Source organism: Anguilla anguilla, chromosome 10 (assembly GCF_013347855.1).
Source record: "Anguilla anguilla isolate fAngAng1 chromosome 10, fAngAng1.pri, whole genome shotgun sequence".
In the NCBI taxonomy this organism is placed as follows: domain Eukaryota; kingdom Metazoa; phylum Chordata; class Actinopteri; order Anguilliformes; family Anguillidae; genus Anguilla; species Anguilla anguilla.
Genome location: NC_049210.1, coordinates 34,705,779 through 34,724,672, shown reverse-complemented (window position 1 = coordinate 34,724,672; position 18,894 = coordinate 34,705,779). Strand labels below are relative to the sequence as shown.

At 40.8% G+C, this 18,894-nt stretch overlaps 1 protein-coding gene and 1 long non-coding RNA gene across 2 annotated transcripts; one reads left to right on the top strand and one right to left on the bottom strand.

The window, feature by feature from the left end:
* Positions 1 to 993: 993 nt before the first annotated feature.
* On the bottom strand, positions 994 to 15,831 carry LOC118237531. Its single transcript, XR_004767194.1, has 3 exons — positions 15,613 to 15,831; positions 1,250 to 1,380; positions 994 to 1,111 (listed from the first exon to the last, which is right to left on the bottom strand). It is a non-coding gene; the product is annotated as an uncharacterized LOC118237531 (long non-coding RNA).
* Positions 3,674 to 11,458, top strand: LOC118237529 (arrestin domain-containing protein 3). The gene is made up of 8 exons (XM_035436340.1): positions 3,674 to 4,196; positions 7,191 to 7,272; positions 7,501 to 7,648; positions 8,652 to 8,754; positions 8,965 to 9,221; positions 9,963 to 10,125; positions 10,320 to 10,462; positions 10,761 to 11,458. The coding sequence occupies exons 1-8, from the start codon at positions 3,917 to 3,919 to the stop codon at positions 10,827 to 10,829; spliced, it is 1,245 nt and encodes a 414-aa protein (XP_035292231.1). The 5' UTR covers positions 3,674 to 3,916; the 3' UTR covers positions 10,830 to 11,458.
* Positions 15,832 to 18,894: the final 3,063 nt, after the last annotated feature.

Sequence of the window (18,894 nt, the reverse complement as noted above, 5' to 3'; positions counted from 1 at the left end):
CATTCACTTTACTTACTGTCAGTACAAAAACTTAATGCACTTGTCTGTCTTTTTATTTTTGTTTTATCTCTGTAAATGTACCGTTCTGAACTTGGTTTTTTTAAGTAGTAGTAGTCTGTATATTTTAATTGACGCGTGTCTTCTTGGCCAGATCAGGGTTGTAAGTGAGAATTTGTTCTCAATCACTTTTACCTGGTTAAGTGAAGGTTAAGTAAAATAAAATAAAATAAATAAATAAAATTTTTTAAAAGCTGGCCAGCTTGCAAAAGAGTGCTGTGACATCACGCTTGCTCCTTTAACGTACCATCAGTGTGTGCCTTCTGGAACATGTCATCATCGTTTAAGGGACTTCATAGCAAAACTGTCTACACACTGGAGGCGAAATTGAGCTGGTCAATGCAGTCACAGAAAATAGCAGAGTGAAGTCACAGTTCACTCAAAAGCAGGTCAGATAATCCCTCAGCTGATGGTATGCACTGTGTATTTTCCTGACTGAAAACTCCAGCCTCACAGTTTTCTACATCGTTGGAATATTATGTTTAAATATTGTTGGCATATTATTCTAGACGCTAGAAATGTTGATGTGCATTCACAATTAGGACTGGGGAGAAGCAGGGGGGTGGGGTTGTGTCTCTTGTGGGTGGGGCTAACAGGTGTTATGATTTTCAAGAAGTTTTCACAACCTTGCTACCATTGAGCAAGTTGCCTACTGCAAACCTCTTAATATTGTTTTTTTTCTGCTTACATTTCTGCACAGTACAGGCACTGCAGTTTGGTGACACAGTGCCACTATTTGATATTATGCAAAATCACATTAGGTTGTAATGGCCGTATGGTTATACAGGTAAAGTTTTAAGAGGCTACAGGTATAATTGTCATCTGGTAGCAGCTGAACAATTGCTGATGCAACCATACTAAAGTTTACATTCTATTTTATTTTATAGTGCTCTAGAAGATGTAAATAAAACATTTTTTATTTTAAACCATCTTTTATACTTTCATTAACATGGGGCAATGCTCAAATTCAACTTCTTTACACCATGATGCTGCAATACCTCAGATGAACGCTAGAGGTAGATAGCGATCTCTCAAACTGGAGCTGTAGTACCCCCTGCAACACACACACACACACACACACAGTGAGCTCCATAATGTTTGGGACAAAGGCATTTTTTTCTGGATTTCGGTCTGTGCTCCACAATTTTAGATTTGTAATAAAACAATTCACAAGTAGTTAGGCTAAACTTACCTGAGTCAACTGTTTGGAATATCATTAAGAAGACAGAACTGGTGAGCTCAGAAATCACAAAGGGTCTGGTAGGCTAAGGAAGACCTCTACAGTTGAAGAATTCCTACCATCATGAAAAAAACTCCGAACACCTGTCCAACAGATAAACACTCTTCAGGAGGCAGGCATGGATGTGTCAGTGACTACTGTCCACAGAAGACTTCCCAAACAGAACTACAAAAGCTACACTGCAAGGTGCAACCCACTCGCGTCCAGCAAAAACAGGACGGCCTGGTTAGTTTACTAAGAAATACCTCAAAGAGCCTGCAAAAAAGTTCCAAAAAAGGTCTTGTGGACAGGTGTGACCAAGATTAATTTAAATCAGAGTGATGGCATGAAGCAAAGTGTGGAGGCCAAAAGGAACAGCCCAACATCTAAATCCCTCATCTGTGAAATGTAGTGATGGTGTTATGGTTTGGGCATGTATGGCTGCCACAGGTTCTGGTTCACTTGTCTTCATTGATGATAACTGCTGATACCAGCGGCAGAATTCATTCAGAAGTCAGGGTTCATACACTTTTTCACCAATGATTTTCAATGACTTTTCCATGACTTCTCCACAACCTTTAACTGAATTTCCATGAACAAAACAAATGACTATCTCAGCGGGACGATTTAAAATTATTTATTGTAACACTAAGTAAAATTAGGTCTGCATCTGAAACATATGGTGCCTCTCTAAAACAAATAAACACCAGACAGACACACTTAGATACATTCTCTCATTTTAATTCTAATAGTTTAACATTTTTGTCAATGTCTCAAACAGGGCTCGAAATTGCGACCATTTTGGTCGCATATGCGACCGAAATTTAATCTGTGCGACCTCGAAATATAATTGGGAGCATCTGTGCCAGTGCAAATAATTGTGCTGGTGCGACCTTTTTTCTTTTTCTAGTCGAACGTCTCTTTCTCTGTACATTCGCTAGTTAGTACACTCAGTATGTGCCTTGTGAGCTGACGGTGACCCTTCTAGCCAGTCGTGAGCTTGACATCCTTACCCTTAATGCTGATTTTAAATTGGTTAATATTAGCCTTCAATCACTCCCTTTCGCTGCACTCCACTGTCACGCGATACAGAGAGCTAACGCGTTAACTAATGTTACCTGAAAACAAAAGTTTATGTTCAATTTATTAGCGTTATCGATCGAAAGCTGAAAAGTTGAAGCGAAGGATTACGGCATATATATATAAGAGCTATATAAATGCAGTCCATTTACCATCTTAAGTGCTGTAATTTTTATTTATTTTATTTTTTAATGGTGAAACCAAATGTATAAAAATAACACCCTTAAATAAAATCACTTCATTATGGAGTTCCTTACAATTTTGTTTATTTCATTTGGCAAGTTACCAATGCATTAGAATGTCATTATTTTTTAAAATTATTTTGTATTAAAGAATGAGTACTGAGTACTTTTCCAGCTGTACTCAAATGATACTTTCATTATTTTAAAAGTATCAATTGAGTAAAGTTGGAAAAACTATCTTTAAACGTAATGCTTGTATACGTATTTGAGGTTGCAGCCTTGGCTTTAAAACAATACGCAGAAGTTGTATTACCCCCGCCACATACAAAGAAATGTAGCCTTTAAATGCGCTCGTTTCAACGAGAAGCGTGCAACTGGCAACGTGAAGACGTCTGGCACGCTCTTTGTTTCAATATATAAATCATCCACAAGATGGCGTTTCGAGCGCAGTGAACATTTTCTGCAGCGCAAATTTCGTAGCTAGGTAGCAGTCCTTTTTGAAAAATGCAGTCTACATCGGCGCAAGGGACAACTAATGCATTTATTCTTGTCATTTTCCTGTCTCTGACTGTGGTATGATGCGGCGGTCATGAGTCCTTAAGTAATCTTAGATGTAGATCTACATTTTAAAATGTATTATAAACTTTACATCTACACTCTGAAAACGATAGTGTAGCCTACTGTTGTAACATCACTCGATGAAGCTGGGTTTGTGCCCCTTCAGTTGTAGGTTACACGTCAACAAAATCCCACCCAATTTCAGGCACCGTATAAAATACATATATTTTAACTTTAAGATAATTTCCGACGCCAGATTACTATGGTAACATTACGATGGTAGCTGTGATATTTTTCCTCCATTCAAAATGTGACAATCATTCGCTTGTTAGCTAGTGGAGAACATATTTCAGCAGCACTTAACCATAAATATAAGAATAGAGTTCAACTTATGAACATGTTCCCTACAACTCTATCAGCTGGTCATATACACCCGTCAACTGGCACGTAGCCCCGAGCTTGCACGGAGAACTCCCCCTTTGCTACTGAAGACGGAAAAAAGAGAGGACGGATAAACTGTCGCGCGTGCGCTGTAGGCTTGTTTTTCAGAAAATCCTCCCTTAAAGTGAGCTGAGAGACGCGAGTAGCTTGTCTTCGAACAGAGACCATAGCGCCGAGAGGTGTGCAATAACAGCAACAGTGCTGTTATTTTATCCTCCAAATCTCAATGAACTGTTTGCTAAGAAAGCACTGATCTTGCCTGCAGCTTTTGCAGGGCAAAGGCATTGATCAGTGTAACCAAAAGTACATTTCCTTTCCTTATGAGATTATTTTCATAGACTTTTATTACTAGTCATTTGTAATATACATTCATACAACCATGGTGCTAGGGAAGGTTAAGAGCTTCACAGTAAGCTACGACTGTCTGAATGACAGCAACGTCCCCGTTTTCTCAAGCGGGGATTCGGTCTCAGGAAGGGTGATCATCGAAGTCACCGGAGAAATACGCGTGAAATCTCTCAACATTCACGCCAAAGGAATTGCTAAAGTTCGTTGGACTGAATCACGAAATGCTGGATCCAATACTGCCTACACTCAAAATTACACCGAAGAGGTGGAATACTTAAACCATAGTGACATCTTAATCGGACATGAAAGAGGTAAGAGGGAGCAGGCTTTATTTTGTGCAACTGTCATCTGTCATTTTTCTGAGAAGTGACCAAGGGATGTTTAATTGTAGCTAGTAGCTAGTTTGCTAAGTGGGCTTGCTGGATGGAGGATGCTCTGGTCTGTTCTTGCAGTTCAAACAATAAGCAAGCTTGCCTTTGTCACTTCTAAAAAGACTAGAATACGCTGTATACCGACTTGATTATCAACAACGGCTAAGTATGTTTTTCATTTAATAACCAACTATGAATATTCTGAGATTAGAGCTGTCACTTGCATTATATAAAAACTAAGTCTGTCAGTGTGGAACTGCATAACTGCAGATGAGTCCACACAATCCAACATGTTACAGATAATAACGAGGCATGAAATAGGTCTTCTTCCATGTCTTCTAAATAATGATCTATAAAATCAGGATTATAATGTGTTCTTCTAAATATATATCTTCCTATGCAATAAGCAGGTCAAGAATAGTCTTTGAACGTGTTTCAATGACGGGTAGCCTAATGGAAAATGAATGAATTTCACAACCAACAATTTTTTACAACCAACAAGCCAATTATTCGCCTATAGAATTGTTTTTAAATACCCAATTAAGCTGAATGACCAACATTATCTTACATTTAGAAAAGCACCAGCTGATTACCAGCTAGACAACCTACGTATTAATTTGGCAATGCACTAAAATGGTGAAATAAGCACTAAATTAGCAAACAAAGAAAATTAGTATGCACAAGTATGTGTGAAAATTGTTATTACAAATATTCCTTAATTCGTGTTTTAGAAAAAAAAATGCTAAAATGATTTCCTCAAGTTTCCACCCTTTGTTAAAAGCGGTTCAATCCTGTTCAGAAACTGGTTGCTGAGAAAGGGGGGTGAGAGGGACTTGCCGTTCTGGTTCCTGATTGGTTTAGGTGCTCGTGCGTTTTCTATGACCTCATGCTATTGCAGAAAGTGCCCTAAAACCCTACAACTTTTCATCCGATCTGTCAACTGAACATAATAGCAAAAAGGCAAAGTTTGGGATATCATTTCGCCCAGTAGGCTAATTTTCATGCAAGTGTTGCGACTATTTAATTCTTCTACAATCGAAATATTAGGATCGATACTTGATACTGTCTAATATCTGCAAAATTTCTATTTTTAAATCGATGGGTTAGATTGCTCCCCCAAAATCGTACTTCTTTCTGATAGTCCATACGCGCTGCATTTTTCAGAAAATTGGGTAATACGTCTGCTACAAGATAATTAGAAATATTTTGTAATTATGGAAAATGCATAAGTTTCTTGAGCAGACTGCAGAAGAGCACAATTAAAATCGTAATATATAATTTGCCACTCAAAAACATATTGGTAGAAAAATGGCAAGATAAGTTGTCTCGAAGACTTTGTTCATTTTTTAGTTTGCACCCCTCATCTAAGCTTGATTAATGTCGGACTCCTAAATAATTTCAGGGGCTGGATTGTTAGCCTGTTGCCGGGTAGTTCCTTCAGTCGATTGGCTTCAGAAAATCGTCATTCTGGGGGGTGGAGGCTCATATTAATCTGCACCGTCTGATGATGGTCCATTGTTTGTGTTATCAGTATTAGAAATTTGCTAAGTCCAAGGAAAACAGGTAGTTATGACTTTACGCATGGTTTAGAAGATAGTGCTGCATGAGCAAAAAATATATATTTTCTTGTATCACAATTTGCGCTATGTAAAGTAATTTAGCAATTGATGTAGGAGTACCCATTTAGTTAGATTGCTTGCTTGTGGATGGTTGCATGCACGGCAGTTCCAATGTACTTCTTTTACACTTGTTTGTAATTATTTGTAGGTACAACTGTACATGTACGAAAATGTACGTTCTTTTCATTTTATGTGCGTACTTCTGTAAGGAAAAACCTATTAATAAAGGTGGAATCAATTAAACTCTTTTTTGTCGGTCTTTATTTCTCGATCAAATAAGGTGTCTTTTTTCTGGCTTTAATACTGTTCTCACGTGAAAATATGGTTGGGTGAAGTGAATTATACCTTCTTTATCCACGCTGCAATACACGAGTTAGCCCGTGGAGGGCTGTCCCAGTGTGTGAGCATGTTAGGTTGCGCCGCAGACTTGAATGCAGCACAGTGCAAGCATATGAAAAACCGGCTGAGGGAAGCTGCTCGCTCCGGTTTTGGCCGGTCCTCTCCTGCTAGAGTCTGCTTGTGATTGACAGTCCAGCACTTGTTTACCACAGTCTGCCGCAGCTAAGGCAGCCAGGGATCGCTGAGCTGGCAAAAATGGCCTGTAGTTTGACGAGGTGCTGTTTATGATAAAGTTTAAATCTGTGTAGATATATTTTATTTTAAACTGAGCGAGAAATTGAAATGTAACACTGAAATCGGTCCCCCCCACCCTTTCCCATGAATGGTTACAGCTCTTATTTCTAGAATGGCTGCAATGTGTAAAACCCACAAATATGTATGACATTGTTTATTGCATTGTACTGACTTGGTGCAAAGATATTAATTTAAAATGTACTTATTTAATTTGCATGTTTTGGACATGGGGCGTGGCTGTGAACTGATAAGGATATATCAAGGCATACAGACATATCCATGCAAAAGTTATTGAATGGGAATAAATAAACGTGTGTGCAATTTGGTGGGGCAATGTGGTGAATGAATTGCAATATATGAATGAGCTGTTTTCTTTGTTAAAGAGTAAAGAGAATTAAGGTGTATTATTTACTAGAATTCTGTTAAACCTCACCTGCATTTGCAGTTCTCTTTCATTTTTTTCCTTTTTCACTAAATTGCACAAATAACAGGACTGTCCATCTCCCTTGTCCTTTTTTAGTTTTTAGTGCCCCTTGATGTGCTTCTTTTCAAAGAGCAAATGACATGTTTTTTCACTCTCTCTCCTCATGTGTTTTATACTCAAGAATCATGGTAAAGTATAATTCTCAAGGTATGGTATACATGTGTTTGGAATATTGTTTTTTTTCCCCCTTTGTTTCAGATGAGGATAACTCGGAGGAGAGTCTCACCACTCTCCATTCAGGAAGACACGAGTATGCATTTAGCCTTGAGCTTCCACAAACGTGAGTAGTTTTACCATCAACCCGTTGTAAAAAGAATCGCCAAGACTTAGTTTTTCATCATGTCCATTTTGTGATTTGTTTTTTTTCATCCCTGCATGCTCATACTGAAAATCAGATGTACTGGTATTGCAAACAAACAAGATTATTTCTTGCACAGATCGCATCCACAAGTAATTTTTTTTTTTGTAATGTTCTTGTTCTCTCATTTTGTTCCCCCTGTGCCTTCAGACCTCTGGCTACCTCCTTTGAAGGCAAGCACGGCAGTGTCCGGTACTGGGTAAAAGCTGAACTACACAGACCCTGGCTACTCCCCATGAAAGTGAAAAAGGAATTCACTGTCTTTGAACACATAGACATCAACACTCCTCTGTTACTGGTAAGGACCAACAATTCAGTGTCAGTATCTCCACCACCAGCCGTGGGCCATGGGCTCCACAAGGTTACTGGTTAAAATAGTTAGCCGCAGTGATGGGCGAGCTATATTTCGTGAATCCAACCATGGACTGAACATGCCCTCATAGTCACTCACAGATTGTAACCTATCATTGGGCTGCATTGCTGTGTAGGACACCGGCCCTCAATTGGTTCAAACCAGTCGATGATTGACACAACTCAATCTATCGTAGGGTTCTTGAAGCATCGCTCTGCCCAGCACTGGCTAGTGCACATAGACCAAAGCCAGTGACGTGATCAGGGGAAATGATATGCACTCATTCAGCCCTTTGCTTTTCATTTACAGTAATCTGATTAGTTGTACCCGAGCCATAGCGTACACTCTTATGACATTACAGTCTGAGAATGTGCATGTTGCCAGCAAAATAGAACAATTCCCACTGCTGGTATAGTAATGACCTGCTAGGGCATGCTGGGGGTTCCGTCTTCATTCTTTATGTGCACTAATTCAGCATTTATCACTGCAGTGTCATTAAGACATAGATCCCTGCAGATCAGTGGGCCTGTATATCCTTCATGTATTTACATGTCTTCATAATGCAAGGCATGATGGCAAAATGGTTCTGATGTCACAATTTCCCCTTTTTTATTCCCTGAAGAAATCTTGATTTAAAACTCTTAAGTGGACGGTTTGCCTTTCTTTTTGATTTCACAGATTTGTAAGCGGTCATTACCTTTTGGCACACATGTTGGTACGCTAATGAGTTTTGTCTTTCAGAGGGGATTTCTTTTTTTTTCTTTCTTTTTTTTTAAAAAATCCCGTTTTTGACAACCAAATTTTAGAGCCTTGCTTAGCGTCAGAGGACAAGTTGAGAGCCTGTTGACAGGGAACTGTCTGGGCATGTTTTGTCCTTTTGCAAAATGCTGTGGTTTTTTTATAGCATTTTTTTTTCCTCGCAAAGCTAACTTGCTCCTCCTCCCTTTAGTCTCCCCAGGCAGGCACGAAAGACAAGACATTGTGTTGCTGGTTCTGCACCTCAGGCCCCATCTCCTTAAGTGCCAAAATTGAAAGGAAGGGTTACACCCCAGGTGAGGACAAGAACCTGTAAAAGCTTTTCTTAAGGATTGATTCCAAAGTTTTTATGCCCTGTCCTAGTCACATCTGTCTAAAACGCAGTTCAGGTCCTTATAACATGACACGGAACTATGGAAAGTGTAATATAAAAGGCTTCATGGTTTCAGGTGGAGGTGTCGTATGAAGTAATCAGGCCTGACCAGGTGTGTTGTTAACTCTTACAGGAGAGTCCATTCAGATCTTCGCTGAAATCGAGAACTGCTCCTCCCGCATGGTCGTGCCAAAGGCAGCTGTTTACCAAACACAGACCTTCTACGCCAAAGGGAAAATGAAGGAGGTCAAACAGCTAGTTGCCAACTTGCGGGGGGAGTCGCTGTCGTCCGGGAAAACGGAGACGTGGAGCGGAAAAATGCTGAAGATCCCACCCGTCTCTCCCTCCATCCTAGACTGCAGCATTATCCGAGTGGAGTACTCTCTGATGGTGAGCGGAACTGCTGCTGCCCCACACAAACACTCTCTCTGTCACCACTGGTACTAACACACTTATTTAGCTATGGTTCAGTAAATACCGGTATCCATGATTATGCTAGCTTCACATCCACAGCATTGTAATCCAGGCCTGAAGTACTAAGGTGTAGAGCGAAGTGAATACAGATGCCATTGGCCTGCCTGCCTCTCTCTCTCTCTCTCTCTCTCTCTTTCTCTCTCATACATTCTAGTACAAAAAGGGTCCCGTGCTTTCAAAGGAACTACGGAAACCTGATCCACAATTATCCTGACTGAATGCACAATACCATTGAGAATATATGAAATTCAATTGAATTGTGGAACTATTGAGTCATGTAATTGTAGGTGCCAGTTTTTCTGTCGTTAAGACTCATGGCTTGCTGGGTAGCTTTTTTCAAACATCTGTAACAGGTGGCAAACTGACGGATAATCCGAGGTATCCATCAGGCAGTGGCAATTAGGTCAGCTTAATATATCTGCTGAAATATAGGTCATATAAAGGCTAATGACCCACTTACCTGATTAACTAACACACCCAGCTTGCATAACATTTATCAGCAGTAACTTACATTCCAGCACATTGTTTGGAAAAGTCAAGCTTAGTGTGCAACTTTACTATGAGCATCCTATGGACATTTTCTTGAGGGTGGTGGGGTGGAGGCCGGATTTGCGAGAGAAGGGTTCTAAATTGCGTCTGTTGTATTTGGCCCCGCAGGTGTATGTGGACATTCCTGGAGCGGTGAACCTGTCCCTCAACCTGCCGTTGGTCATCGGCACCATCCCCCTCCACCCCTTTGGAAGCCGCACGTCCTCCGTCAGCAGCCAGTGCAGCATGACCATGAACTGGCTTAGCATGGCCCTGCCGGAGAGACCTGAAGGTAGGCTGGGTCATCATTCCTTTGGGCTTCTCCACTTGGAGTCTTTTGTGTGTCTCTGCATATCGGAGACAGAGCGTCTAAGTGTGGGAGCAATCTCTGCGTTGCACTAAGGGTTTGCATGAAATTGTTTTGTTCTCCAGCTTGGAGGCAGTGACCGTGGCCTTGCTAACGTGTCTCTCTCTCTTGATTCGCAGCACCACCGAGCTATGCAGAAATCGTCACGGAAGAGCACAGGCGGAATGGCCAGGACCTGGCTGCCGCTAGGGACGAATTTGAGGGCACACTGTTCGCTTACATACAAGAGTTCCGTTTCCAGCCCCCTCCACTCTACTCCGAGGTACTTCCTATCATTGGAGCAGACTTTTGGCATTTGGAATATTGGATTACTTTCACTGAGGTCACACTAGTTTAGATTTATTAGATTCACCCCAGCCCCCATAAAAAAACCCTACAGGTATACAGTAAAACCACTATGGTTCAGATCAGAACATTTCAAAAAGCTCCAACTCTGCATAGTTGTACTATATAGTTTTATATTAATGGTAGCCACTTGCTGCTTATAGTTCATCAGTTTTCAATTAAGATGTAAATCTGCCAAGTGTTGTGACCTGTTTTTTTGCTTCTTCCGTTGCCAGATCGATCCAAATCCGGATCAGGTCAGCGGAACCGAGGAAAGGAGGCCTGACACCTGTCCATCACGCTGAAGGGCACGCCCAACACCCGCCCAGTGTAGGCGGTCCTCTTGTCAGTTCGTTTTTTTTTCCCCCTTGATGGCATCCTCAACTTGCTGCCAACGTTGAGAGGAAAAAAAACAAATATCCTAAGTGGACGCGGTCCTTGCCCAGAGATGTGCAGGAAGTGTCCGACAGGTCACTTCCTGTCCACCTTGGGTCAGACGCATACAAACACACCAGACTTCTGCCTGTTGAGTGTTTTTTATTATAATTTTTTCCTGGTTTCCTCCGTGACCTTGGCATTTACATGACTCTAACCCAGTAGAGCTATCGCATCGAGAACTGTGCCGAATAAAGGAAAAATTAAAGAAAAACAGAAACAAACATCTGTAGTGCTCAGCAACAGTCGACTACGGAGCAAAGACTACACGCCTCCTGCCTCATTTGGAATTTTGCACATATTATTCTTTGCTTTTGTTATGTGGTTCCATTTAAAAAAAAAAAAAAACACTAATTATCATTTTTGCCACTCGTATATGCTGGACTAAGTGACTGCAGGCTTTAACTCCTAGCTAACTCCTTGTCCGCACAACTATGAACAATGCAAAGGAGAACTTTAAGAAGAAAAACTGAATAAGACAAAAAAAAAAAAAAAAAAACAATGCACTGACTGGCTGTTCAGATTTTTTTTTGTAACTTTCCTTAAATGACAAATAGTCTGGACTTCACTCAAGCTCTCTCTACGTGGCTTCATAAGCTTGGATCAAAGGGTGGCTTCCCCTTACTTCCTTATGGTATCACTTTGATTAACTAATTTTTCGTGTTCCAAACATAGAATGCCTTCGCGCCTATATTTTTATTTTTTTCTTTACTTTTTCCCCGCTGTGAAGCCTCTTTTAGTAGATAGAACAGCAACAGGTGTGGAGCACTCAACGCTTGCATGCGTCCGGGCTCAGAGACTGCCCCCCTCCCAAACCCCGCCACGCACACCCTCCTGCGGACAGACGTGGGGCACGGTGGCAAAGAACGGCAGCGCGCGCCCAGCGTTGGCCGCGGAACGTCTGTTGCCTTTCTGCTGACATCACAGAACAGCGCTGTGTCGCGTACACACTGCCTAAAAGCACTCAATACTCAGGAGACCTTCTCACTTTGCCAAACATGCTACGTTTCATTTTGGTCGCACTATTTGAAATGGCGAATGTAAGAAGGAATACAAGGAAAAAAACAAACCACCAAACAAAATTTCAAGGGAGGTGGGGAGCCGGGGGGAGTGGGTTGTGGGACGCCAGGCATGGGGCGCGGGGGGGTGGGGGGGGGTGGGGAAAACACACAGAGATGCAAGGTAGCATTCAAAGACGAATGACATTCCCTTTTTGTCCTGCTGTTCCTGCAGAATCGACCAACGTTTCCCGTCCAGTGAAGCCAAAAAAGAAAAAAGATAAATATAAGAGGAAAAAAAAGTGAGAGAACAGAGTGTCACAGCAGCCAAGAGAGGCACAGAGTGACCTGGCAGAAAAGCAGAATGCAGTCGAGCCACGGTCCAAACTGGTCAGAACAAGTAGTTGCATGTTTAAATGAGTAATACATTGGTTTTCAAACTCATTTAGTGATAGAAGACTAGCAAGACCGTGGTTTCAGCTGAGCCTTAACTAAAGAGCACTTTTAATAAAAAAATAAATAAATAAAAAAAAAGGTAACTTCTTTAAGGTGAAGGACTGGCAAACGTTTGGTCATCACATAGGTTTCCCTGATGATATGTTCTCATTAATTAAGCAGTATTGAAAAATAAATGCTTTCATCTGTTAAGAATGCGAATAGTATTATAAAAGTTTACAGTAGCTTTGTGCTATTTTTTGCGCGATTATGCGTGCGCATGTGTGTTGAACCAGCAAGAAATTATGAGAACACTTTATCAACATAACCAATGGATTTATGATTTTTTTGTAAAAGTGATCTTATCTTAGTGGCCTTGACAAAGAACGGACTTAAATCTGATTCTTGAAGGAGTGCTTAATGTGTTCGAGAGCCGTGCTTCATTTTACATTGTGCTGATTGTTTATGAGGTCTGTATGTTTTTTTCTTTCCCACTGGGACAAAAAGGGAAAACTAACTCTTTCAAAGCAAGTTTTGAAATGGTGATTCCTGAATCGGTGTTTCACTTGGTTTTGTTGTATGAAAATTTCATTTGAGTGACTGGGATATTTGATAACCTTGGGCATTTTGTGTTTGTTTTCCCAGTTGGAACCCCCACTCCCCCACGTTCTTTTGGTGTTTCACTTAAACTTCGGGAACAATGGTTGTTTTTCTTTAACATACATCTCTATAGAGAAGGGCAGTGACAACTGGAATTGAAAGCAATTCCAAGATGAAGTGACCCTTTCCACGTCTCCGTGTTTGTGGTCACAGATAATGGTTTTTACTGGCTGTGGAAAGAGCTTTTTTAATGGAAAAACTGAAAATAAATTATGCTTTTCAGAAAGAAATCTTATGTTTCGCACCGGTCGTGTCCATAGTCCTTACCATGGGCTTCCGTCATAGTCAAGTATTGTTAAAGCTCATTTCCTGAGTTCCATTGTCAGGAACCAGAATGCTTAATACCGGGGAGAGGGGATCTGACATCTTTTAGAAACGAAGTGCAATATTACTTGTTTGATAGAATTTATTTCATCACATTTTTTGTTGGTCCAGTTTCTCACTCTTGTTTTTAACATTTAAGGCATTGTTTTTAATGTCAGTTTTTTTAGTGGGTAATGTTCCTAGACTTCTTGGATTAACACATGTTATGAATGATTTGGACTTTGTCTGGTTCTTCCTTGTGTAAAATAAAGACATTTTGTTAAAAAATTTAAATGTACTGTATTAAATGTAATGTATTTACTCTGATTCAGGCTGAATCAGAATTTAGTTTCTTAATGAATTTCCATGAATGTCTTCAACTGACAGACCTGAAATGAGCTTAAGCCCAATATGTGATGTACAGAACTTCTCTTGGCAGAATAGGCTACATATGTCCAGTAGAAGCATAAGGAGTGAATAAGGATTTGGGTTTTTAGCAATACAGGAAAGTTCCACCAGTTACTCTGATTCTCTTTTTGGGGGGCCTACTGACCCTTTACTTCAGAATCTCATGAGCGAACCAAAAATCCAAAGGGACTATAAAGTGAAGCATTTCATTTAAAATTTCATTGGCTTCATTATTAACTACAGTATACACTCTGTTTGAACTCACAGCAAGGCAGTTAAATTTAACCCATTGTTTAAAGTTTAAACTACAATAAGATTTATTTCACAGCTTGCTTGATTGCTTATTCATTTATTTTCTTAGTATAGGCCTCCATTGGGAGTCATTTACAGATTGCATTTTTGCATACCAATATACAAGCGATTCTGGTTAAGTACCACGCTCGAGACAACTGCACTTCTGAACTTGTAACCATACAGTATGTACAGTATGTACAGTATCTATAAACCCAATTCCTATGCTATGCAGCTACATTATGCCACAAATGACACAAGAGCAGGAGGGCTTCATGAGATGTTACTTCAGCAGGAAGGGGATTCACGAATGACAGGTTAATATGCCGCTAAACAATCTGTCAGTAAAAACTCAGAATGTGAAGAAAACTGGCCTCTGATACAGGTGAAAATGATCTCTGCATCACAGTTCAATCTGACAACCCCATCTCTCTCTCTCTCTCCCTTAAAAGGAAAAACCCCATATAAAGTGTCTTAGTAAGGTGTTGGGCCACCACGAGCCACCAGAACAGCGTCAATGCACCTTGGCACAGATTCTACAAGTCTTTGGTACTCTCCTGGAGAGATGGAACACCATTTCCTCCAAAATATAGGCCTATTCCCTCATTTGGTGTTTTGATGGTGGTGGTGGAGAGCGTAGTCTAACATGTCCGTCCAAAATCTCCCGTAAGTGTTCAATTAGGTCTGGCGACTGTGAAGGCCATAGCATATAATTCACATCATTTTCATGCTCATCAAACAATTCAGTGACCCCTGGTTTCATCTGTCCTGTCCACAAGACCTGTCTCCAGAACTCAGCAGGCTCTTAGGTGCTTCTTTGCAAACTAGTAAATTAGCTGTCCTGTTTTTGCGACACACTAGTTGTTTGCCTCTGTAGCTTACTGGTGAACATGTCTGCTGCTAATGGAAAATTTTCCATTGTTGCCAGAATTTTGCCTAAAGTTTACCACTAATGGCAAGCATCGACAAACCTGTGCCAACATCTTATAGTGAACTAATTTCTTTGCTGCAAATTTGCCGCAAATTACGCGGACTGACAACGCTTGTTATCGGATTTATTAGCTGAATTGGTGTGAATTTAAGTTACGTTAGCAAGCTGGCGAATGTTAACGTCACTCCAGTCTCCGGTTTCAACAAAATAAACTGCCTGTGAAGAATGTTTTTTACTCACTATGAGCTAAATTATCTAGCTAGCGCAGCGTAGTTCAGTTACTCCATAACTATGGAGTGCATAATCAAGGCAAGAATGTGCATTTAAATTTTAATTGTGCTTAAAGTGAATATGTTCACAAAGTAGCTAACCTTAGCCGCCAGCCACCCTCGAACTTAGCAACCAACTTCCTAACATTATACCTAGGTCAGTTAGCTATTTCTACTAGTATAAGAAAACATGGTTACTTTTAGAAAAATCTTCAAAAACGTTTCTCTAATCTTGTCTATTTGAAGAACTTGCGTTTTAATTATCTAGCTGCAGTAAATGTCAGTATTTACTTTAACCTATATAGCTAGTTAACTAGGTACATGGGTAATAACTTAATTTAACTGTTAGCCTACTCACCCAATCTATTGTCTCTTGAGCCGCCTCCTGAATTTTCAACAGAGTGAACGGTCCCAGTTCGCTGACGCTCAGGTTCTAACTGTTCGACTGCGAAGGTCATCAGCATTGTTAATTTTAGCAGTCTTACTTTTTATTAAATAAATGTATAGTGTTCTGTTTTCTTTAATAGTTCCACGAATTTCCCTGAAACCCGTTTCAGGTTCAGACAGCCAGAATCACCGTTAGACTACAGATATTTGGCGGTAATAGGACAAACCAATCAGCGTCTTTGATCGCACGATTCACAGGTGTGTTGTTGCATTATAGGCTGTACACGAATGCAGAAATAATTGGAGATAGGAAAGTTAAGCCCAATTAACTGTGGTTAGGCCTATTTAAGACATATACCACAGAATTCCCTGCATATACAAGAATGGATCAACAGGGTGGTGATCGGACTCTTAACCACCCTGAAGTGCCATATTCCTGTACATGTAATTTAATTTATTGTACTATTTATGTAATTTCATTTATACCATCGCTACAACTATAACTAAATACATGTAAAAAAAAAACAAAACAAAAGGAAAATAAAATGGTATTTAAAAAACGTTTAATCAAGTACAAAAATAAAACCATTACAGTATGTAGGCCACAGATGCGGCACTATAGCTAAATACAGCCTGGTCTAGTTTGTGGGCAGGTAACAGCTGATGGCACTAGAGTTCGGATTCTACAGAGTTGTCTATCACTATCAGCTAAAAACATAAGAGAAAGACATTTATCAACAAAAAAAGAAGTAGGGTTTTATCTATTGGTATGATGCATTTAGCTACCGGTATTGTGAGCAGAAAGCTGTGTCATTTACTTTAATCCAGATATGCTAGGTTACTATTTCCAAACTCAATAAATAGTGCACATCTGACAACAAGAAATTCTGAAAACTTTTCCCCAACACGTTAATCCAGATGGTTGTGCCTGAGGTGCTGAACATGCAGTTGCCAAGACAGCATACCATTGGTGACACAGTGACCTCTCACACCCAGGGTGCAAAGGGCACCAACAGCGCCCAAAGTCCTGGGTCACCAAACATTAAGGTCACGAGGAAGGTTAAGTCACTTAAAGAAGAATTGAGACTAACTGTTATGGTGCGTTGTCAACTGTAAGTTACAGGCTATGTTCAATTTCAGTGGACGTGAAGCTTGATTTCTGAGAATCAGGGAAGGAATTTGTGAATACCTGCTCAGATCAAACCCCCTCCATGTTTTATGAAAGTTAATTGAAAGGGAAATCAAAGAGAAAGAGACAGACTAACAGACAGACAGAGAAAGAGACACCAGAGAAAGAAACAGAGGGAGAGTGGAGCCACTCACTTGAGCATTAGACATAGCCAGCTGAACTACATTTTGCCATTGAAAATGGTCATGTTTGGACCTGACTGTGTCCCACCAGGTGTAATCATTATTTTATTTTTCTATCCTTCTTACAACACAATAAAAGAAAGCACAGTTTGGGCATGCATAAAGCCAGACGGATTGTGGGTTGAGATATAATAGGCCGGGCAGAGTGTTCCCGGCAAAAAGCGCACTCTTTCAGGAGTTTCTCACCAGCGCGATGAGTCAGCGTTTTTGCTGCGCGGCTTTGACCGTTCACGACATTGGGGCCTTTGTCAGGCCCCTCCATCCTGGTCCCTTTGACACTTACGGGCCTTTATGGAGCGCTGACCTCTGGGGCCAGAATAAAGGAGGGCAGTATTAATGAGGTGTGGGAGGCCCGCTGATTAGGCAGTGCTGACGTTACACAGGCCTCAGCTGTTTCCTCTCAGTGCCTAATCCCGCCGCCGCTGGATCTCTGGCCTAACGGGAGCGCTGCGTCCGGGCATGTCTGGCGGGCGTTCGGCGAGCGCGCTGGTGCCGGCGATGGTGTCGGGGTGGGGCAAATTGACTGTGGGGAGAATGCATGCCGGTGGGGAAGTGGCAAGCTGGTGACATTTTCTTCACGGTTTTCCATTCACTTCTTCTGAAAGCTCAATTGAGGACTTGCTATCATAGCAAGAACAATAAGAAAATGAAAAAATAAAAGATTTTTATTTTTATAATTTATTATTTTTTCATAGCCATTCACACACAGGAAACAAAGTATAAAAGTGTACAAAAAGTACAAAAGTATACTTACAAGAGTGCTGGTGTTTGTTGCTAGGTTATAATTTGTGTAGCCATTAAGAAAGGAAGTTGTGGAAAATTAACATAGTCAAGAGAGAGAATTAAGCATGTGAGCACTGTAAAACAATAGCAGGTTGTTTGAGATAGCTGTTCACCAGACATAGTGAGAAACAAGGTATTGACAACACTTATTTTGTTCAGTAAACATTTCAGGTATGAAATAATTAATGATATACAATCTGAGCACAGAAATCTCTACAGTTGATGGTTTTTCCTACTCACTGTCCTAATTCTGATGATCAAGTTTGGGTGGTTAGTTAATGATGTATTATGAGGTACCCCGTCTCCCCTGACAGAATCATAAATCAGCTACAGAGCCTGAACGACTCATCTTAAAAGCATGGGCCCTGATTGGCTGCTGTGCATACATCATATTTTTGATTGGTATGTGTCCAGCATATCACAGTCTTTAGGCAATGCTCACGCTTTCCGCTTTCCCGCCACAAATTAAAGGAAGCAATGAAAAAGATTGCAACACAGCTGTGATTGTCACGAAGAGTTAGTCACCAAAAGTTTTAAATTACCGTAGACGCCATGAGCTCAATTGGTTGCAAAACAGCCCAGCTGCATTGTTAGCTTGCCGGGTGTGTGTGTGTGTGGGTGCATGTGTCTGTGTTTGTGTGCGTGCATATGCGCATGTGTTTGTCTGTGTGTGTGTGCGAGTGCGCACGCACTCTCGTATGTGTGTGTGTGTGTGTGTGCGTGTGTGTATCGGCATATGGATGTCCTGGCTAAAGTGCTGGAGATGCTGGCTCTTAAACCTGGGTCCAGCCATCAAAAGGACCTGACAGTCTGGTTTTAATCTGCCTGTAGACAGGAGGTTCTGTTTTCTGTTCTGAAGAGAACGGAGCTGAGGTCATGATGTTCTGTACTCTTTTAAAGTCGGGCATTTTCCACTCCTCTGCATTGTCACTTCACAATCCAAACTTAACCCCTTTCCTTTACTACCTGCTGCCAAGCAACAAGAACGGTTTCTTAGTGTGACCAGCCGCACGCTTGACAGGTACGTCCAGAGTAACTCTGGATACCTTTTTGTAAGACAAGCTGTTTTGTTATAGCCAGTGCTCCCCACTCCTTCCTT